This window comes from Oncorhynchus clarkii, chromosome 15 (genome assembly GCF_045791955.1).
Source record: "Oncorhynchus clarkii lewisi isolate Uvic-CL-2024 chromosome 15, UVic_Ocla_1.0, whole genome shotgun sequence".
Lineage (NCBI taxonomy): Eukaryota > Metazoa > Chordata > Actinopteri > Salmoniformes > Salmonidae > Oncorhynchus > Oncorhynchus clarkii.
The window spans coordinates 1,216,535-1,239,571 of record NC_092161.1 but is presented as its reverse complement, the minus strand read 5'-3'; the positions used below and the strand labels follow the sequence as shown (position 1 = coordinate 1,239,571).

The 23,037-nt window shown below is 44.6% G+C and overlaps 1 protein-coding gene across 2 annotated transcripts in view; it reads left to right on the top strand.

Moving 5' to 3' along the window:
- The first annotated feature begins 8,285 nt into the window (after positions 1 to 8,285).
- LOC139366861 (hedgehog acyltransferase like, b) overlaps positions 8,286 to 23,037 on the top strand; it is a 56,175-nt gene continuing 41,423 nt past the window's right edge. Inside the window, exons 1-5 of one of the 2 annotated variants that reach the window (XM_071104555.1) lie at positions 8,286 to 8,516; positions 18,720 to 18,863; positions 19,084 to 19,151; positions 19,271 to 19,384; positions 20,357 to 20,551. In XM_071104555.1, coding sequence (XP_070960656.1) covers positions 18,758 to 18,863; positions 19,084 to 19,151; positions 19,271 to 19,384; positions 20,357 to 20,551 — 483 coding nt within the window. In that variant the 5' untranslated portion in view covers positions 8,286 to 8,516; positions 18,720 to 18,757. Of the gene's footprint in view, positions 8,517 to 18,680; positions 18,864 to 19,083; positions 19,152 to 19,270; positions 19,385 to 20,356; positions 20,552 to 23,037 lie in introns of both variants that reach the window. The other variant, XM_071104553.1, reaches the window with a different exon arrangement.

The window sequence follows — 23,037 nt, the reverse complement described above, 5'->3', positions numbered from 1 at the left end:
CATACAGACCTGGCAACACAGAGAACTACAGGTTCAGACCCTCCCCAAACAGACCTGGCAACATAGAGAACTACAGGTTCAGACCCTCCCCAAACAGACCTGATAACACAGAGAACTACAGGTTCAGACCCTCCCCAAACAGACCTGGCAACATAGATTTCTACAGATCAGAACGGTATTTGCACCTGCTCCTGTCCTGCTGCATAGATACAGTGCCTTGCGAAAGTATTCGGCCCCCTTGAACTTTGCGACCTTTTGCCACATTTCAGGCTTCAAACATAAAGATATAAAACTGTATTTTTTTGTGAAGAATCAACAACAAGTGGGACACAATCATAAAGTGGAACGACATTTATTAGATATTTCAAACTTTTTTAACAAATCAAAAGCTGAAAAATTGGCCGTGCAAAATTATTCAGCCCATTTACTTTCAGTGCAGCAAACTCTCTCCAGAAGTTCAGTGAGGATCTCTGAATGATCCAATGTTGACCTAAATGACTATTGATGATAAATACAATCCACCTGTGTGTAATCAAGTCGCCGTATAAATGCACCTGCACTGTGATAGTCTCAGAGGTCCGTTAAAAGTGCAGAGAGCATCATGAAGAACAAGGAACACACCAGGCAGGTCCGAGATACTGTTGTGAAGAAGTTTAAAGCCGGATTTGGATACAAAAAGATTTCCCAAGCTTTAAACATCCCAAGGAGCACTGTGCAAGCGATAATATTGAAATGGAAGGAGTATCAGACCACTGCAAATCTACCAAGACCTGGCCGTCCCTCTAAACTTTCAGCTCATACAAGGAGAAGACTGATCAGAGATGCATCCAAGAGGCCCATGATCACTCTGGATGAACTGCAGAGATCTACAGCTGAGGTGGGAGACTCTGTCCATAGGACAACAATCAGTCGTATATTGGACAAATCTGGCCTTTATGGAAGAGTGGCAAGAAGAAAGCCATTTCTTCTTTTTTATCCATAAAAAGTGTCGTTTAAAGTTTGCCACAAGCCACCTGGGAGACACACCAAACATGTGGAAGAAGGTGCTCTGATCAGATGAAACCAAAATTGAACTTTTTGGCAACAATGCAAAACGTTATGTTTGGCGTAAAAGCAACACAGCTCATCACCCTGAACACACCATCCCCACTGTCAAACATGGTGGTGGTAGCATCATGGTTTGGGCCTGCTTTTCTTCAGCAGGGACAGGGAAGATGGTTAAAATTGATGGGAAGATGGATGGAGCCAAATACAGGACCATTCTGGAAGAAAACCTGATGGAGTCTGCAAAAGACCTGAGACTGGGACGGAGATTTGTCTTCCAACAAGACAATGATCCAAAACATAAAGCAAAATCTACAATGGAATGGTTCAAAAATAAACATATCCAGGTGTTAGAATGGCCAAGTCAAAGTCCAGACCTGAATCCAATCGAGAATCTGTGGAAAGAATTGAAAACTGCTGTTCACAAATGCTCTCCATCCAACCTCACTGAGCTCGAGCTGTTTTGCAAGGAGGAATGGGAAAAAATGTCAGTCTCTCGATGTGCAAAACTGATAGAGACATAACCCAAGCGACTTACAGCTGTAATCGCAGCAAAAGGTGGCGCTACAAAGTATTAACTTAAGGGGGCTGAATAATTTTGCACGCCCATTTTTTCAGTTTTTGATTTGTTAAAAAAGTTTTTTAAATGTCATTCCACTTTATGATTGTGTCCCACTTGTTGTTGATTCTTCACAAAAAAATACAGTTTCATATCTTTATGTTTGAAGCCTGAAATGTGGCAAAAGGTCGCAAAGTTCAAGGGGGCCGAATACTTTCGCAAGGCACTGTACCTTTGGTTTTCATTGTTCTGTTGAGACAATATATTTTGAATAGATTATCAATAGAAAGTAATGGACTGTTAGGCAGCTGGTGTACAGTTAGCTTCAAGTTATTTCCCCATCTGCCATTCAATTATTTATTGTAATGAAAATTATTTTGAGATAACTCAACAAGCAAAGAAACATAACATAACAAGAGGAAGGAAGACTTAAAATTTGAATCCTAAAATTGATACCACTATGACCCTCGCTCCCCTGTTTAGGCACATCCTGGCTATGAAACTCTCTCCCTTGTTTCAGCACATCCTGACTATCAAACTATCTCCCTTGATTCAGCACATCCTGGCTATGAAACTATCGCCCTTGTTTCAGCACATCCTGGCTATGAAACTATCTCCCTTGTTTCAGCACATCCTGGCTATGAAACTATCTCCCTTGTTTCAGCACATCCTGGCTAGGAAACTCTCTCCCTTGTTTCAGCACATCCTGGCTATGAAACTATCTCCCCTGTTTCATCACATCCTGGCTATGAAACTATCTCCCCTGTTTCAGCACATCCTGGCGATTAAACTATCTCCCTTGTTTCAGCACATCCTGGCTATGAAACTATCTCCCCTGTTTCAGCACATCCTGGCTAGGAAACTCTCTCCCTTGTTTCAGCACATCCTGGCTATGAAACTATCTCCCCTGTTTCAGCACATCCTGGCTAGGAAACTCTCTCCCATGTTTCAGCTCATCCTGGCTATGAAACTCTCTCCCCTGTTTCAGCTCATCCTGGTCATGACCCTCTCTCCCCTGTTTCAGCTCATCCTGGTCATGACCCTCTCACCCCTGTTTCAGCTCATCCTGGTCATGACCCTCTCACCCCTGTTTCAGCACATCCTGGCTATGAAACTATCTCCCCTGTTTCAGCACATCTTGGCTATGAAACTATCTCCCCTGTTTCAGCTCATCCTGGCTATGAAACTCTCTCCCTTGTTTCAGCTCATCCTGGTCATGACCCTCTCTCCCCTGTGTCAGATCATCCTGGTCATGACCCTCTCTCCCCTGTTTCAGCTCATCCTGGTCATGACCCTCTCTCCCCTGTTTCAGCACATCCTGGCTATGAAACTCTCTCCCATGTTTCAGCTCATCCTGGCCATGACCCTCTCTCCCTTGTTTCAGCTCATTCTGGTCATGACCCTCTCTCCCCTGTTTCAGCTTATCCTGGTCATGACCCTCTCTCCCCTGTGTCAGCTCATCCTGGTCATGACCCTCTCTCCCCTGTTTCAGCTCATCCTGGCCATGACCCTCTCTCCCCTGTTTCAGCACATCCTGGCCATGACCCTCTCTCTCATGTTTTAGCTGATCCTGGTCGTGACCCTCTCTCCCATGTTTCAGCTCATCCTGGTCATGACCCTCTCACCCCTGTTTCAGCACATCTTGGCTCTGAAACTATCTCCCCTGTTTCAGCACATCCTGGCTATGAAACTCTCTCCTTGTTTCAGCTCATCCTGGCTATTAAACTCTCTCCCCTTTTTCAGCTCATCCTGGTCATGACCCTCTCTCCCCTGTTTCAGCACATCCTGGCTATGAAACTCTCTCCCATGTTTCAGCTCATCCTGGTCATGACCCTCTCTAACCTTGTTTCAGCTCATCCTGGTCATGACCCTCTCACCCCTGTTTCAGCACATCCTGGCTATGAAACTATCTCCCCTGTTTCAGCACATCTTGGCTATGAAACTATCTCCCCTGTTTCAGCACATCCTGGCTATGAAACTCTCTCCTTGTTTCAGCTCATCCTGGCTATTAAACTCTCTCCACTGTTTCAGCTCATCCTGGTCATGACCCTCTCTCCCCTGTTTCAGCACATCCTGGTCATGACCTTCTCTCCCCTGTTTCAGCTCATCTGGTCATGACGCTCTCTCCCATGTTTCAGTTCATCCTGGTCATGACCCTCTCTCCCCTGTTTCAACTCATCCTGGCCATGACCCTCTCTCCCTTGTTTCAGCTCATTCTGGTCATGATCCTCTCTCCCCTGTTTCAGCTCATCCTGGTCATGACCCTCTCTCCCATGTGTCAGCTCATCCTGGTCATGACCCTCTCTCCCCTGTTTCAGCTCATCCTGGTCATGACCCTCTCTCCACTGTTTCAGCTCATCCTGGTCATGACCCTCTCTCCCTTGTTTCAGCTCATCCTGGTCATGATCCGCTCTCCACTGTTTCAGCTAATCCTGGCTATGACCCTATCTCCCCTGTTTCAGCACATCCTGGCCATGAACATCTCTCTCATGTTTTAGCTGATCCTGGCCGTGACCCTCTCTCCCATGTTTCAGCTCATCCTGGTCATGACCATCTTTCCACTGTTTCAGCACATCCTGGCTATGAAACTCTCTCCCTTTTTTCAGCTCATCCTGGTCATGACCCTCTCTCCCTTGTTTCAGCTCATCCTGGTCATGACCCTCTCACCCCTGTTTCAGCACATCTTGGCTATGAAACTATCTCCCCTGTTTCAGCACATCCTGGCTATGAAACTCTCTCCTTATTTCAGCTCATCCTGGCTATTAAACTCTCTCCCCTTTTTCAGCTCATCCTGGTCATGACACTCTCTCCCCTGTTTCAGCACATCCTGGCTATGAAACTCTCTCCCATGTTTCAGCTCATCCTGGTCATGACCCTCTCTAACCTTGTTTCAGCTCATCCTGGTCATGACCCTCTCACCCCTGTTTCAGCACATCCTGGCTATGAAACTATCTCCCCTGTTTCAGCACATCTTGGCTATGAAACTATCTCCCCTGTTTCAGCACATCCTGGCTATGAAACTCTCTCCTTGTTTCAGCTCATCCTGGCTATTAAACTCTCTCCACTGTTTCAGCTCATCCTGTTCATGACCCTCTCTCCCCTGTTTCAGCACATCCTGGTCATGACCTTCTCTCCCCTGTTTCAGCTCATCTGGTCATGACGCTCTCTCCCATGTTTCAGTTCATCCTGGTCATGACCCTCTCTCCCCTGTTTCAACTCATCCTGGCCATGACCCTCTCTCCCTTGTTTCAGCTCATTCTGGTCATGACCCTCTCTCCCCTGTTTCAGCTCATCCTGGTCATGACCCTCTCTCCCATGTGTCAGCTCATCCTGGTCATGACCCTCTCTCCCCTGTTTCAGCTCATCCTGGTCATGACCCTCTCTCCACTGTTCAGCTCATCCTGGTCATGACCCTCTCTCCCTTGTTTCAGCTCATCCTGGTCATGATCCGCTCTCCACTGTTTCAGCTAATCCTGGCTATGACCCTATCTCCCCTGTTTCAGCACATCCTGGCCATGACCCTCTCTCTCATGTTTTAGCTGAACCTGGCCGTGACCCTCTCTCCCATGTTTCAGCTCATCCTGGTCATGTTTCAGCTCATCCTGGCTATTAAACTCTTTCCACTGTTTCAGCTCATCCTGGTCATGACCCTCTCTCCCCTGTTTCAGCACATCCTGGTCATGACCTTCTCTCCCCTGTTTCAGCTCATCTGGTCATGACGCTCTCTCCCATGTTTCAGTTCATCCTGGTCATGACCCTCTCTCCCCTGATTCAACTCATCCTGGCCATGACCCTCTCTCCCTTGTTTCAGCTCATTCTGGTCATGACCCTCTCTCCCCTGTTTCAGCTCATCCTGGTCATGACCCTCTCTCCCCTGTTTCAGCTCATCCTGGTCATGACCCTTTCTCCCCTGTTTCAGCTCATCCTGGTCATGACCCTCTATCCCCTGTTTCAGCTCATCCTGGCTATGACCCTCTCTCCCCTGTTTCAGCACATCCTGGCCATGACCCTCTCTCTCATGTTTTAGCTGATCCTGGCCGTGACCCTCTCTCCCATGTTTCAGCTCATCCTGGTCATGACCCTCTCTCCACTGTTTCAGCTCATCCTGGTCATGACCCTCTCTCCCTTGTTTCAGCTCATCCTGGTCATGACCCGCTCTCCACTGTTTCAGCTCATCCTGGTCATTACCCTCTCTCCCCTGTTTCAGTACATCCTGGCCATGACCCTCTCTCTCAATTTTTAGCTGATCCTGGCGTTGACCCTCTCTCCCATGTTTCAGCTCATCCTGGTCATGACCATCTTTCCACTGTTTCAGCTCATCCTGGTCATGACCCTCTCTCCCTTGTTTCAGCACATCCTGGCTATGAAACTATCTCCCCTGTTTCAGCACATCCTGGCTATGAAACTATCTCCCATGTTTCAGCACATCCTGGCTATGAAACTATCTCCCCTGCTTCAGCACATCTTGGCTATGAAACTATCTCCCCTGTTTCAGCACATCCTGGCTATGAAACTATCTCCCTTGTTTCAGCTCATCCTGGCTATGAAACTCTCTCCCCTGTTTCAGCTCATCCTGGTCATGACCCTCTCTCCCCTGTTTCAGCACATCCTGGCTATGAAACTCTCTCCCATGTTTCAGCTCATCCTGGTCATGACACTCTCTCCCCTGTTTCAGCTCATCCTGGTCATGACACTCTCTCCCCTGTTTCAGCTCATCCTGGTCATGACCCTCTCTCCCCTGTTTCGGCTCATCCTGGTCATGACCCTCTCTCCCCTGTTTCAGCTCATCCTGGCCATGACCCTCTCTCCCCTGTTTCAGCTCATCCTGGTCATGACCCTATCTCCCCTGTTTCAGCTCATCCCTGCTATGACCCTCTCTCCCCTGTTTCAGCACATCCTGGCCATTACCCTCGCTCTCATTTTTTAGCTGATCCTGGCTGTGACCCTCTCTCCCATGTTTCAACTCATCCTGGTCATGACCCTCTCTCCACTGTTTCAGCTCATCCTGGTCATGACCCTCTCTCCCTTGTTTCAGCTCATCCTGGTCATGACCCTCTCTCCCTTGTTTCAGCTCATCCTGGTCATGACCCTCTTGCCCCTGTTTCAGCTCATCCTGGCTATGACCCTCTCTCCCTTGTTTCAGCTCATCCTGGTCATGACCCTCTCTCCCTTCTTTCAGCTCATCCTGGCTATGACCCTCTCTCCCTTGTTTCAGCTCATCCTGGTCATGACCCTCTCTCCCTTGTTTCAGCTCATCCTGGTCATGACCCTCTCTCCCCTGTTTCAGCTCATCCTGGTCATGACCCTCTCTCCCTTGTTTCAGCTCATCCTGGTCATGGCCCTCTCTCCCCTGTTTCAGCTCATCCTCGTCATGACGCTCTCTCCCCTGTTTCATCTCATCCTGGCTATGACCCTCTCTCCCTTGTTTCAGCTCATCCTGGTCATGACCCTCTCTCCCTTCTTTCAGCTCATCCTGGCTATTACCCTCTCTCCCTTGTTTCAGCTCATCCTGGTCATGACCCTCTCTCCCTTGTTTCAGCTCATCCTGGTCATGACCCTCTCTCCCCTGTTTCAGCTCATCCTGGTCATGACCCTCTCTCCCTTGTTTCAGCTCATCCTGGTCATGACCCTCCCTTGTTTCAGCTCATCCTGGCTATGACCCTCTCTTCCTTGTTTCAGCTTATCCTGGTCATGACCCTCTCTCCCATGTTTCAGCTCATCCTGGTCATGACCATCTTTCCACTGTTTCAGCACATCCTGGCTATGAAACTCTCTCCCTTGTTTCAGCTCATCCTGGTCATGACCCTCTCTCCCTTGTTTCAGCTCATCCTGGTCATGACCCTCTTGCCCCTGTTTCAGCTCATCCTGGCTATGACCCTCTCTCCCTTGTTTCAGCTCATCCTGGTCATGACCCTCTCTCCCTTCTTTCAGCTCATCCTGGCTATGACCCTCTCTCCCTTGTTTCAGCTCATCCTGGTCATGACCCTCTCTCCCTTGTTTCAGCTCATCCTGGTCATGACCCTCTCTCCCCTGTTTCAGCTCATCCTGGTCATGACCCTCTCTCCCTTGTTTCAGCTCATCCTGGTCATGGCCCTCTCTCCCCTGTTTCAGCTCATCCTCGTCATGACGCTCTCTCCCCTGTTTCAGCTCATCCTGGCTATGACCCTCTCTCCCTTGTTTCAGCTCATCCTGGTCATGACCCTCTCTCCCTTCTTTCAGCTCATCCTGGCTATTACCCTCTCTCCCTTGTTTCAGCTCATCCTGGTCATGACCCTCTCTCCCTTGTTTCAGCTCATCCTGGTCATGACCCTCTCTCCCCTGTTTCAGCTCATCCTGGTCATGACCCTCTCTCCCTTGTTTCAGCTCATCCTGGTCATGACCCTCCCTTGTTTCAGCTCATCCTGGCTATGACCCTCTCTTCCTTGTTTCAGCTTATCCTGGTCATGACCTTCTCTCCCCTGTTTCAGCTCATCCTGGTCATGACTTCCACAACCAACAGAGCTCTTATGTATAACCTGGACTTGTCATGGAAACCCAATGAACCTTTATCTATTTGATACGGGATGAATTGACAGATAATAAAAGTTAATTTAGAGATATTACTGGGCAACAGATATAACGGTGAGCTAAAGTTACCACTATATTTTGTTATGACAGGCACTAAAACGGGTCCGCCCCCTCTGAGAAAATAAATAAATCCAGACGCACCTTTAATTGTTGTCTGCTTCCTCCCCGGGAGTCAGTGGTCCCGCGCGCCGACCACACCACTGGACCGATAACAACACTGCAGATGCACGAGACTGCTTTCTTTCCCCACCTTCATTTTCCATTTGGTCTTTTTATTTAGTTTTAAGGGGGATTGCATTTACTTTGTTGACTTGTTTGGGGGTTACAGCTACTTTGCCTCCTCAAGGTCAGTACCGCAACAGGTGTTGCTATTATAAGCGCAATAAGGTTACAAATTGCAATGCATGACCATGTGACATTTAACCAGCTAACATCACAGAGAAGTGATTTTAATAGCAGCAACAGTTTTCATTATGGAGATCAAATGTGCATGTTTAATGTTTAATTCCTAGCAAGCAGAATAAAGTAGCCTAGTAAAAATATTAAGTAGACTAAAATTGGTCAATAGTCAATGACCCTTCGACTAATACAATAGGCTACACTGGAAAACCATGAAACGTGACACGTCATAACCTAAATATCAGTGTTTAAAACGTAAAGATAAAGCATTTATATTAGCCAATAAGTGTTTAGCATGCTAGATTAAACACTATAGTCAGCTTTTTTCAGTCCGTTTCCAACCAGGATAACACCTACATCTGCAAAGTATTCAGATTTTAAACATTAGTGTTTATTTTCACATTGTCCTGTTTGGTGTATTTAGTCATTAGAAATGTATGTGACTTTCCATGGCTTTTTTTTCAGATCAGTGTTATGAATGTCTGTCACCTTATCTACATTTCAGGACAACTGAACAGGACATTTGATTCAATAAATAGGTTTAACCGCATGTTGTTGTTTTCACTTGACTGTATTGAGTTAATTACCATGAACTTTCTAGAGTGAAAAAGACGTGAAAGGGGTACATTATCATATTTCCCAGCATGCTTTGTTGCAGGTTAGTTTTTAGAATAGTTTGTTTTAATATCTATGGTTTTATCATGTATGTTGATTGATTTATTGATCTTTTACTATACAAAGATAAATAACTTACATTTTTCTAAAATAATCTAATCTGTAAAGGGGTTGGACATATTGCACTTGAAAACTAATCCAACCTGAAAGGGGTTGGATTTATTGCACCCATTACTGAGATGGTTGTTCCAGTTGAGATGGTTGAGCTAGTACTGTTTGATAAGTATTGCCATAGCAGTAATAATGAGTGCAGATTGTGGGTGATACAAATATTTCAGTTGTTGGATACTCTCTCTTTGGCAGGATTCAGATAGGAAGTTCTAATCACTTCACAAACCAGTGTATTTTGACTTGTTCTGATGTGGCCCTTTATCCTGGATTTTTAGGATAACTAGGTCATAACTAAAGACTGAGGATGACAAGTCCATAACTAAAGACTGAGGATAACTAGGTCACAACTAAAGACTGAGGATAACTAGTCCATAACTAAAGACTGAGGATAACTAGTCCATAACTAAAGACTGAGGATAACTAGTCCACAACTAAAGACTGAGGATAACTAGTCCATAACTAAAGACTGAGGATAACTAGTCCATAACTAAAGACTGAGGATAACTAGTCCATAACTAAAGACTGAGGATAACTAGTCCATAATTAAAGACTGAGGATAACTAGGTCATAACTAAAGACTAACTAGTCTATAACTAAAGACTGAGGATAACTAGACCATAACTAAAGACTAACTAGTCCATAACTAAAGGCCTTATGACCTGTCTAATATGTGGTCATAAAAGGTTAACTTTTTTTTGAAAGACATTCACTTAGACAGTTTCTGATAAAAGGCTTCTAGAGTAGATCTTACTAAATGCAACAACCATGACTCTGTCACTAACAAACACAGTCATGGGTGGGTATCTCTCACATTCACTCGAAAGGAAAGCTTGGAAATACGCAAATACAGCTTTATACCCTACAGTGTTAAAACAACACCCCCAGTATTTAGTGTTTAAAATGCCTTGTGCTGAATAAATGTGTTCATGTGTTTAAAAATTGCTACATGTTTTGTTGTTTACAATCTAAACACTGACGCGTTTGCATTGAAATTCTAAATGCCTTGACGCGTTTAAATCGAGTTTCATAAAAGCATTTAGTTATATGTTCAGATCGTAAACACTTGGTTTAGCAGTTCAGGCAGTTCCATATATGTTACAATGTCATTTGAGACCAAAAAAGCACTAATAATCAATGTAATGAACATACACCACCGTTTAAACGTTTTGGGTCACTTAGAAATGTCCTTGTTTTCCATGAAAACATACATGAAATGAGTTGCAAAATGAATAGGAAATATAGTCAAGACGTTGACAAGGTTATAAATAATGATTTTTAATGGAAATAATAATTGTGTCCTTCAAACTTTGCTTTCGTCAAAGAATGCTACTTTTGCAGCAATTACAGTTGTCAATTTGTTGAGGAAATCTGGAGAGATTTCACCCCATGCTTCCTGAAGCACCTCCCACAAGTTGGATTGGCTTGATGGGCACTTCTTACGTACCATACGGTCAAGCTGCTCCCACAACAGCTCAATAGGGTTGAGATCCGGTGACTGTGCTGACCACTCCATTATAGACAGAATACCAGCTGACTGCTTCTTCCCTAAATAGTTCTTGCATAGTTTGGAGCTGTGCTTTGGGTCATTGTCCTGTTGTAGGAGAAAATTGTCTCCAATTAAGGACCGTCCACAGGGTATGGCATGGCGTTGCAAAATGGAACAATAGCCTTCCTTCTTCAAGATCCCTTTTACCCTTTACTCATCTCCCACTTTACCACCACCAAAGCACCCCCAGACCATCTCCTTTTACCCTGTACAAATCTCCCACTTTACCACCACCAAAGCACCCCCAGACCATCACATTGCCTCCACCATGCTTGACAGATGACGTCACTACTCCCCCCATCTTTTCATTTTTTCTACGTCTCACGAATGTTCTTCTTTGTGATCCGAAAACCTCAAACTTAGATTCGTCTGTACATAACACTTTTTCCCAATCTTCCTCTGTCAAGTGTCTGTGTTATTTTGCCCATCTTAATATTTTATTTTTATTGGCCAGTCTGAGATATAGCTTTTCACTTTGCAACTCTGCCTAGAAGGCCAGCATCCCGGAGTCGCCTCTTCACTGTTGACGTTGAGACTGGTGTTTTGCAGGTACTATTTAATGAAGCTGCCAGTTGAGGACTTGTGAGGCGTCTGTTTCTCGAACTAGACGCTCTAATGTACTTGTCCTCTTGCTCAGTTGTGCACCGGTGCCTCCCACTCCTCTTTCTTTTCTGGTTAGAGCCAGTTTGCGCTTTTCTGTGAAGGGAGTAGTACACAGCGTTGTACGAGATCTTAATTTTCTTGGCAATTTCTCACATGGAATAGCCTTCATTTCTCAGGACAAGAATAGACTGACGAGTTTCAGAAAAAAGGTATTTGTTTCTGTCCATTTTGAGTCTGTAATCGAAACCGCAAATTCTGATGCTCCAGATACTCAACTAGTCTAAAGAAGGCCCGTTTTATTGCTTATTTAACCAGAACAACAGTTTTCAGCTGTGCTAACATAATTACAAAAGGGTTTTCTAATGATCAATTAGCCTTTTAAAATTATAAACTTGGATTAGCTAACACAACGTGCCATTGGAACACAGGAGTGATGGTTGCTGATAATGGGCCTCTGTACGCCTATATAGAAATTCCATTAAAAATCAGCCATTTCCAGCTACAGTAGTCATTTACAACATTAACAATGTACACACTGTCTTTCTGATCAATTTGATGTTATTTTAATGGACAAAAAAAATATGCCTTTCTTTCAAAAACAAGGACATTTCTAAGTGACCCCAAACTTTTGAACGGTAGTCTATATATATATAACAAATCAGTGTCAGAAATGTTCAGCAGTTAGCTCCAAATAGGCAACAGCTGCTGTATAGGAATAGATGACCTCTCAGAGTCCTTGTCTGTCCCGTTGTTCCTCTCCTTCTAGATACACATGAACCATGTTCAAAGACATTATATTAAAGGTCCAGTCAGATATAAAGCTGATGACAGCCTATCCGTCCTGTGTCTGGACAAACATTGACAAGTGATCAGTATCTTGGAGTAATAATATGGTAATATGATCTAGTATCTACACAACATCTAAATGGAGGAAGAAGTGCTGTACATCGGACCATATGCATGTCAAGGTAAAATAACAACCCGATGTTCATCTCCCAGGACAAATTAGCTATCAAAAGCTAGCTAGCTAAAATGTCCATCAGTGATTCTGATCCACCCGTAAAATACATTGTGCCCCTGGACTGAGGATGGAAGTTCAATATGTAGCTAGATGTAGAAAGCTAATGTTAACTAGCTAACGTTGCCCATGAAAGGACGTATCTAATAACACTACTGTATATAATTCCAGAGAAAGAGAGAGGTCTCTAGGTTCTCTGCTATCTCTAATAACACTACTGTATATAATTCCAGAGAAAGAGAGAGAGGTCTCTAGGTTCTCTGCCATCTCTAATAACACTACTGTATATAATTCCAGAGAAAGAGGGAGAGGTCTCTAGGTTCTCTGCCATCTCTAATAACACTACTGTATATAATTCCAGAGAAGGAGAGAGGTCTCTAGGTTCTCTGCCATCTCTAATAACACTACTGTATATAATTCCAGAGAAAGAGAGAGGTCTCTAGGTTCTCTACCATCTCTAATAACACTACTGTATATAATTCCAGAGAAGGAGAGAGGTCTCTAGGTTCTCTACCATCTGTGAATGCACTACTGTATATAATTCCAGAGAAAGAGGGAGGTCTCTAGGTTCTCTGCTATCTCTGATAACACTAGTGTATATAAATGACCGCTTTTTATGACTCAGAGAGGGAGAGTTACTGTGAATACAGTAGTCATTAGTCTACTAGTACTGCAGCCAAATACAGTAGTTTGTCCAAACGTGACACTGACCTGAATGTAAACTGGAGGGCTAGGGACTATTTTTAAGTCATAGCCTGCCGCTCCATCACATTGATATCTGACTCTGATTGAAACAGTGGTAACTATAGACCAGGCCTGACTGCATCTCAAATGGGACACTATTCCATATTTAGTGCACTACTTTTGACCAAGACCTTTAGGAAATAGGCTGCCATTTGGGACACAGACCTAGCCTGTTGACGACATGGGGCTGGTGCTACCAGAGAGAATTGCTAGCTTTACAGATAGCTGAGCTACAATGTGACATTTGTTCACTTTGAGAGAGTGAGAGAGACTCATGCCTCTATTCAATCGGGGTCACTGAAGCGTTACAGATTGCCTGCTAGAAATGTGAAGGTAATTTCCCATTGAGCTGACATATGCAGCATTTACCGTGAATGTACAGTAGTCTCCGAAACCACGGGAACATTGCCAATAATTGTCAATTTCACTATGAAGCTGAATTTATACGGATTGAATAGAGCCCTAAGGTCAGAAAAGGTTTAGGAAAGAGGAAGTCCAATTCAATCAACGTTTATTGGTCGCCTACACAGATTTACAGATGTTCAAATCATATCAAAGTAACTTGTTATCGCAGATGCTGTGAAATGCTAATGTTTCTAGCTCCAATAGAGCAATAATATATATCAACACAATAACAATACACACTGAATACACAAAGTTACAAATATCAGAGTCTGGAATAGATATACAGGACCAGTCAATAGTTTAGACACACCTACTCATTCCAGGGTTTGTCTTTATTTTTTATTTTTATCTTCTACATTGTAGAATAATAGTGAAGACATTAAAACTCTGAAATAAATATATTTTAGATTTTAGATTCTTCAACGTAGCCACCCTTTGCCTTGATGACAGCTTTTCACACTCTTGGCATTCTCTCAAGCAGCTTCACATGGAATGCTTTTCCAACAGTCTTGAAGTAGTTCCCACATATGCTGAGCACTTGTTGACTGCTTTTTCTTCACTCTGCGGTCCAATTCATCCCAAACCATCTCAATTGGGTTGAGTTTGGGTGATGCAGCACTCCATCACTCTCCTTCTTGGTCAAATAGCCCATACACAGCCTGGAGGTGTGTTGTGTCATTGTCCTGTTGAAAAACAAATGATAGTCCCACTAAGCGCAAACCAGTTAGGATGGCATATCGCTGCAGAATGCTGTGTCAGCATGCTGGTTAAGTGTGCCTTGAATTGTAAATAAATCACAGACAGTGTCACCAGCAAAGCACACCCACACCATAACACCTCCTCCTTCATACTTCACAGTTGGAACCACACATGTGGTAATCATCCGTTCACCTACTCTGCTTCTCACAAAGACATGGCGGTTGTAAACAAACATCTCTAATGTGGACTCATCAGACCTAAGGACAGATTTCCACCGGTCTAATGTCCATCTAATGTGGACTCATCAGACCTAAGGAGAGATTTCCACCAGTCTAATGTCCATCTAATGTGGACTCATCAGACCTAAGGACAGATTTCCACCAGTCTAATGTCCATTGTGCGTGTTTCTTGGATCAATCAAGTCTCTGACTAGAATACAGTACATCCTGTACATATATACTGTACATAACATTTATTTTCAGCAAACTTAACATGTGTAAATATTTGTATGAACATAACAAGATTCAACAACTGAGACATAAACGGAACATGTTCCACAGACATGTGACTAACAGAAATGGTTTAATGTGTCCCTGAACAAAGGGGGGGTCAAAATCAAAAGTAACAGTTAGTATCTGGTGTGGCCAGCAGCTGCATTAAGTACTGCAGTGCATCTCCTCCTCATGGACTGGACCAGATTTGCCAATTCTTGTTGTGAGATGTTACCCCACTCTTCCACCAAGGAACCTGCATGTTCCCAGACATTTCTGGGGGGAATGGCCCTAGCCCTCACCCTCCGATATAACAAGTCCCAGACATGCTCAATGGGATTGAGATCCAGGCTCTTCACTGGCCATGGCAGAACACTGACAATCCTGTCTTGCAGGAAATCACACACAGAATGAGCAGTTTGGCTGGTGGCATTGTCATACTGGAGGGTCATGACAGGATGAGCCTGCAGGAAAGGTACCACATGAGGGAGGAGGAGGTCTTCCATGTAACGCACAGCATTGAGACTACCTGCAATGACAACAAGCTCAGTCCGATGATGCTGTGACACATCATGACGGACCCTCCACCTCCAAATCGATCCCGCTCCAGAGTACAGGCCTCGGTGTAACGCTCCTTCGACGATAAACGCGAATCCGACCAAAACCCCTGGTGAGACAAAACCGTGATGCATCAGAGAAGAGCACTTTTTGCCAGTCCTGTCTGGTCCAGCGACGGTGGGTTTGTGACCATTAGCGATGGTGTTACCGGTGATGTCTGGTGAGGATCTGCCTTACAACAGGACTACAAGCCCTCAGTCCAGCCTCTCTCAGCCTATTGCGGACAGTCTGAGCACTGATGGAGGGATTGTGCGTTTCTGGCAATTGTTGTTGCCATCCTGTACCTGTCCCTCAGGTGTGATGTTCGGATGTACCGATCCCGTGCAGGTGTTGTTACATGTGGTCTGAAACTGCGAGGACGATCAGCTTTCCGTCCTGTCTCCCTCTATCTCCGTCGTAGGTGTCTCACAGTACAGACATTGAAATGTATTGCCCTGGCCACATCTGCAGTCCTCATGCCTCCTTGCAGCATGCCTAAGGCACGTTCATGCAGATGAGCAGGGATCCTGGGCATCTTTCTTTTGGTGTTTTTCAGAGTCAGTAGAAAGGCCTCTTTAGTGTCCTAAGTTTTCATAACTGTGACCTTAATTGCCTACCATCTGTACGCTGTTAAGGTCTTAATGACCGTTCCACAGGTGCATGTTCATTAATTGTTTATGGTTCATTGAACAAGCATGGGAAACAGTGTTTAAACCCTTTACAATGAAGATTTGTGAAGTTATTTGGATTTCTACGAATTATCTTTGAAAGACAGGGTCCTGAAAAAGGGATGTTTCTTTTTATAAAGTGGGTAAAACAGCATGTAAACATTGTTAAAGTGCCCAGTGTTCAATGTCTCTAAGGTGCTGGGCAGAGTACCGGGCGGTGGTTGGCCAGTGATGGCTGTTCAACAGTCTGATGGCCTTTTTATCAACCTCTTGGTCTCGGCAAACTGGATCTAACCAGAATAAAAAGCAGAGTCGGAGGCCCCGGTGCACAAATGAGCAAGAAGACAAGTACATTAGAGTGTCTAGTTTGAGAAACAGATGCCTCACAAGTCCTCAACTGGCAGCTTCATTAAATAGTACGTGCAAAACACCAGTCTCAACGTCAACAGTGAAAAGGCGACTCTGGGATGCCATTTCTCAGACTGGCCAATAAAAATAAAAGATTAAGATGGGCAAAAGAACACAGACACTGGACAGAGAAACTCTGCCTAGAAGGCCAGCATCCCGGAGTCACCTCTTCCATGTTGATGTTGAGACTGGTGTTTTGCGTGTACTATTTAATAACGTTACCAGTTGAGGACTTGAGGCGACTGTTTCTCGAACTAGACGCGCTAATGTACTTGTCCGCTTGCTAAGTTGTGCACCAGGACCTCCCACTCCTCTTTCTATTCTGGTTAGGGTCAGTTTGTGCTGTTCTGTGAAGGGAGTAGTACACAGCATTATACGAGATCTTCAGTTTCTTGGCAATTTCTCACATGGGATAGTTTTCATTTCTCAGAACAGGAATAGACTGACGAGTTTCAGAAGAAAGGTCTTTGTTTCTGGCCATTTTGAGCCTGTAATTCGCTTGCTTGGGTACCGGAAACAATGGTGGACGTCTTGAAGCAAGTGGGGATGTGCAGACCTGGATAGGGAGAGATCGAATATGTTTGTAAATACTCCAGTCAGCTGGTCTGCCATACTCTGAGGACGCGGCTAGGGATGCCATCTGGGCCAGCAGCCTTGCGAGGGGTAACAATCTTAAATGTCTTACTCACGTCGGCCACGGAGAACGAGAGCTCACAGTCCTCGAGAGAGGTGATGGCCCTTGATGGCAGCATTATGTTTTCCTCAAAGTGGACGAAGAAGGTGTTTAGCTTGTCCGGGAGCAAGACATCGGTGGCTGGTTTTCCCTTTATAATCTGTGATGGTCTAGAGTCTTTGCCACATACGTCTAGTGTCCGAGCCATTGAATTGCATCTCCACTTTGTCTCTGTACTGATGTTTTGCCTCTTTATTTGCCTTTCAAAGGGCATAACTGGACTGTTTGTACCCAACCATGTTCTCAGTCCCCTTGTTCGCTCTTTCAGTTTTGTGCGAATGCTGCCCTTCTATCCATGTTTTTTGGTTTGGATAGGTGCTATAGTCACAGTGGGTACAACATCCTCTATACACTTCCTGATGAACTGATGTTAACTGATGATAGTGATGCTAACTGATGATAGTGATGTTAACTGATGCTAACTGATGTTAGTAATTCTAACTGATGTTAGTAATGCTAACTATGTTAAATGATGTTAACTGATGATAGTGATGCTAACTGATGTTAACTGATGATAGTGATGCTGTCTGATGTTAACTGATGATAGTGATGTTAACTGATATTAGTGATGTTGACTGATGTTAGTGATGTTAACTGATATTAGTGATGTTAACTGATGTTAACTGGTAATAGTGATGTTAACTGATGTTAACTGGTGTTAACTGATGTTAACTGATGACAGTGATGTTAACTGTTATTAGTGATGTTAACTGATGTTAACTGATGAAAGTGATGTTAACTGATGATAGTGATGTTAACTGATATTAGTGATGTTAACTGATATTAGTGCTGTTAACTGATGTTAACTGATGACAGTGATGTTAATTGATATTAGTGATGTTAACTGATGATAGTGATGCTAACTGATGTTAACTGATGATAGTGATGCTAACTGATGTTAACTGGTGATAGTGATGTTAACTGATATTAGTGATGTTAACTGATATTAGTGTTGTTAACTGATATTAGTGCTGTTAACTGATGTTAACTGGTGATAGTGATGTTAACTGATATTAGTGTCGTTAACAGATGTTAACTGATGTTAGTGATGTTAACTGAATATTAGTGATGTTAACTGATATTAGTGCTGTTAACTGATGTTAACTGGTGATAGTGATGTTACCTGATATTAACTGATGCTAACTGATGTTAATGATGTTAACTGATGATAGTGATGTTAACTGATGTTAACTGATATTAGTGATGTTAACTGATGTTAACTGATGTTAGTGATGTTAACTGATGTTAACTGATGTTAGTGATGTTAGTGATGTTAACTGATGTTAACTGATGTTAGTGATGTTAACTGATGTTAGTGATGTTAACTGATGATAGTGATGTTAACTGATGTTAACTGATATTAGTGATGTTAACTGATGTTTACTGATGTTAGTGATTGTTCCACCTCTGCAGGTCCCTTCTGAGTGGAGGGTGTCTGTCCCTACCCTCCAGGTTCTGAGTGTGTGGGTTCCACCAGCTGATCGGTCACCATGGGGATCAAGGCAGCCCTGCCCAGATATGAGCTGTACTTCTATAACACAGTGGTCTATCTGGGCTTGTTGTGGGCTGCCAGCTGGATCTTTGATGTGTCCAGCTGTAAGTATACACACACACACACACGCGCACGCGCGCACAAACACACACACACACACACACACACACACACACACACACACACACACACACACACACACACACACACACACACACACACACACACACACACTCATACACGGTCCTAAGCATTACGGAATGGATTTTTTTGTCACATTTTTCTAACTGAAAATCTAAGCTAATCAAAGTATTATTTTTCCAGCGAATGCAAACAGAAAGACGTTCAAGTCCAGCGTGACACCAGGATGGTACTACTTCGGCAGGAGGATGGTGAGAGGAACGCTTTAGATTCAGGCTGACTTGTGGACCTTTTATATGTTAGTAACAACTAAGATCCAAATCATCCTCTGATATGACTGAGATCCCTACTCTATTTTATCTGGCTGCAGGATACGGCTGACTTTGAGTGGGTGATGTGGTTCTCTACGTTCCGGGACCACATCCTCTTCGCCCTGTCTGGTCATGTGATCTTCGCTAAGATCTGCTCCATGCTGGCTCCACAGGTGGATTTACATCTGCAACTCTGTATCCAACATGGTCAAATGTAGTGCCCTATGTAGGGAATAGAGTACCATTTAGGACACTAGCATCATCTTACCAGTTAAGAATATCAGCTTCATCATCCTTTGGAACCAGTTTTGTCACCCTCCAAAGCCATGCTACATTGTACAGTAGCTTTTAATATCTTTAGATACTTAGTGATGGGAGGGGACAGGTGGAGGGAGGGAGGGAGGGAGGGAGGGAGGGAGGGAGGGAGGGAGGGAGGGAGGGAGGGAGGGAGAGAGAGAGGGAGGGAGGGAGGGAGGGAGGGAGGGAGGGAGGAAGGAAGGGAGGGAGGGAGGGAGGAAGGAAGGAAGGAAGGAAGGAAGGAAGGAAGGAAGGAAGGAAGGAAGGGAGGGAGGGAGGGAGGGAGGGAGGGAGGGAGGGAGAGAGAGAGAGAGAGAGAGAGAGAGAGAGAGAGAGAGAGAGAGAGAGAGAGAGATAACTTGGTTGTGTCTGTGTGACTGCCCTGTCAGCAAACTCATTCTATAGAGGACAAGGCTCTTCAGAAATATACATATATCCATACGTTTACAGTACATAAAGATCTATCCATAGATTTGTCTCTGTGTATACTTACGACCTTGGAGAAAAGAGAAAACAGTTTCTAATTGGTGCATCACATCAAGGACGGAATCAAGGTACCTACACCCAATATCATGATGTACACAGAGGACTGAATCAAGGACAGCCTGTCTGTCTGTCCACATCATAGGTCCCGGTTGTACATGTTGATTCTGTCTGTCTGTCTGTCTGTCTGTCTGTCTGTCTGTCTGTCTGTCTGTCTGTCTGTCTGTCTGTCTGTCTGTCTGTCCACAGCATAGGAGCCTGATGTACCTGTGTTATGGTACCCCTGTCTGTCTGTCTGTCTATCCACAGCATAGGAGCCTGATGTACCTGTGTTATGGTACCCCTGTCTGTCTGTCTGTCCACAGCATAGGAGCCTGATGTACCTGTGTTACGGTACCCTGGCGGTTCTGGTCACTATGGGTTGGACCTACACCACTCTGATCCTGTCCCACTGTGTGCTGCTCTACAGTATCTCTCTGGTTAAACTGCGCTGGCTCTGCTTCCTAGCTGGACTCACCACCCTGTCCACATTCAAGATGGAACCATTCATATCCTGGCAGGTAAGAAGAATACACTACAATACATTACTACTGGGTGGCAGGTAGCCTCGTGGTTAGAGAGGTGAGCCAGCAACTGGAGGGGAGAAATCTGACGGGAAGTGAGCTGGCAACCGGAAGGCTGCTGGTATCAAATCCTAGATGCCTTTGCCTGCCTTTGTACCCTTGAGTAAAACACTTAACCCCCCCTCAACAGGGTTAGGGTTAGAGGTTAGGGTTAGAGGTTAGAGGTTAGAGGTTAGGGTTAGGGCGTCCAGTGTTGGGTTAGAGGTTAGGGTTTGGGTTAGGGTTAGAGGTTAGGGTTAGGGTTAGAGGTTAGGGTTAGGGTTAGGGTTAGAGGTTAGAGGTTAGAGGTTAGGGTTAGGGTTAGGGCGTCCAGTGTTGGGTTGGGTTAGAGGTTAGAGTTAGGGTTAAGGCATCCAGTGTTGGGTTAGGGTTAGAGGTTAGGGTTAGGGTTAGGGTTAGGGTTAAGGCATCCAGTGTTGGGTTAGGGTTAGGGTTAGGGTTAGAGTTAGGGTTAAGGCATCCAGTGTTGGGTTAGGGTTAGGGTTAGGGTTAGAGTTAGGGTTAAGGCATCCAGTGTTGGGTTAGGGTTAGAGGTTAGGGGTTAGGGTTAAGGCATCCAGAGTTGGGTTAGGGTTAGAGGTTAGGGCGTCCAGTGTTGGGTTAGGGTTAGAGGTTAGAGGTTAGGGTTAAGGCATCCAGTGTTGGGTTAGGGTTAGAGGTTAGGGTTAGAGGTTAGGGCGTCCAGTGTTGGGTTAGGGTTAGAGGTTAGAGGTTAGGGTTAAGGCATCCAGAGTTGGGTTAGGGTTAGAGGTTAGGGCGTCCAGTGTTGGGTTAGGGTTAGAGGTTAGAGGTTAGGGTTAAGGCATCCAGAGTTGGGTTAGGGTTAGAGGTTAGGGCGTCCAGTGTTGGGTTAGGGTTAGAGGTTAGAGGTTATAGTTAGGGTTAGAGGTTAGAGGTTAGGGTTAGGGTTAGAGGTTAGGGTTAGGGTTAGGGCGTCCAGTGTTGGGTTAGGGTTAGAGGTTAGAGGTTATAGTTAGGGTTAGAGGTTAGAGGTTAGGGTTAGGGTTAGAGGTTAGGGTTAGGGTTAGAGGTTAGGGCGTCCAGTGTTGGGTTAGGGTTAGAGGTTAGAGGTTATAGTTAGGGTTAGAGGTTAGAGGTTAGGGTTAGGGTTAGAGGTTAGGGTTAGGGTTAGAGGTTAGAGGTTAGAGTTAGGGTTAGGGCGTCCAGTGTTGGGTTAGGGTTAGGGCGTCCAGTGTTGTGTTAGGTTTAGGGTTAGGGTTAAAGGTTAGAATTAGGGTTAGGGTTAGAGGTTAGAGGTTAGAGTTAGGGTTAGGGCGTCCAGTGTTGGGTTAGGGTTAGGGCGTCCAGTGTTGTGTTAGGTTTAGGGTTAGGGTTAAAGGTTAGAATTAGGGTTAGGGTTAGAGGTTAGAGGTTAGAGTTAGGGTCAGGGTTAGGGTTAAAGGTTAGAATTAGGGTTAGTGTTAGAGGTTAGAGGTTGGAGTTAGGGTTAGTGCGTCCAGTGTTTGGTTAGGGTTAGTGCGTCCAGTGTTTGGTTAGGGTTAGGGTTAGAGGTTGGAGTTAGGGTTAGGGTTAGGGTTAGGGTTAGAGGTTGGAGTTAGGGTTAGGGTCAGGGTTAGGGTTAGGGTTAGTGCGTCCAGTGTTTGGTTAGGGTTAGAGTTAGAGGTTGGAGTTAGGGTTAGGGTTAGGGTTAGGGTTAGAGGTTGGAGTTAGGGTTAGGGTCAGGGTTAGGGTTAGGGTTAGTGCGTCCAGTGTTGGGTTAGGGTTAGAGGTTAGGGTTAGGGTTAGAGGTTGGAGTTAGGGTTAGGGTCAGGGTTAGGGTTAGGGTTAGTGCGTCCAGTGTTGGGTTAGGGTCAGGGTTAGTGCGTCCAGTGTTGGGTTAGGGTTAGAGTTAGAGGTTGGAGTTAGGGTTAGGGTTAGGGTTAGGGTTAGAGGTTGGAGTTAGGGTTAGGGTCAGGGTTAGGGTTAGGGTTAGTGCGTCCAGTGTTGGGTTAGGGTTAGAGGTTAGGGTTAGGGTTAGAGGTTGGAGTTAGGGTTAGGGTCAGGGTTAGGGTTAGGGTTAGTGCGTCCAGTGTTGGGTTAGGGTCAGGGTTAGTGCGTCCAGTGTTGGGTTAGGATTAGAGGTTAGAGTTAGAGTTAGGGTTAGGGTTAGGGCGTCAAGTGTAGGGTTAGGGTTAGGGTTAGGGTTAGGGTTAGGGTTAGGTTTATTGCTACTACTATAGTATTAATGTAATATTACTACTATACTACTACTATCATATTGCTATACTGCTACTATAATGCTACTATACTGCTACTACGATTACTGTACTATTGCTACTATACTACTACTACTATCATATTACTATACTGCTACTACTATAGTATTAATGTAATATTACTACTATACTACTACTATCCTATTATTATACTTCTACTATATTATTACTGTTTAGTACTATACTTTTACTATACTATTACTATTG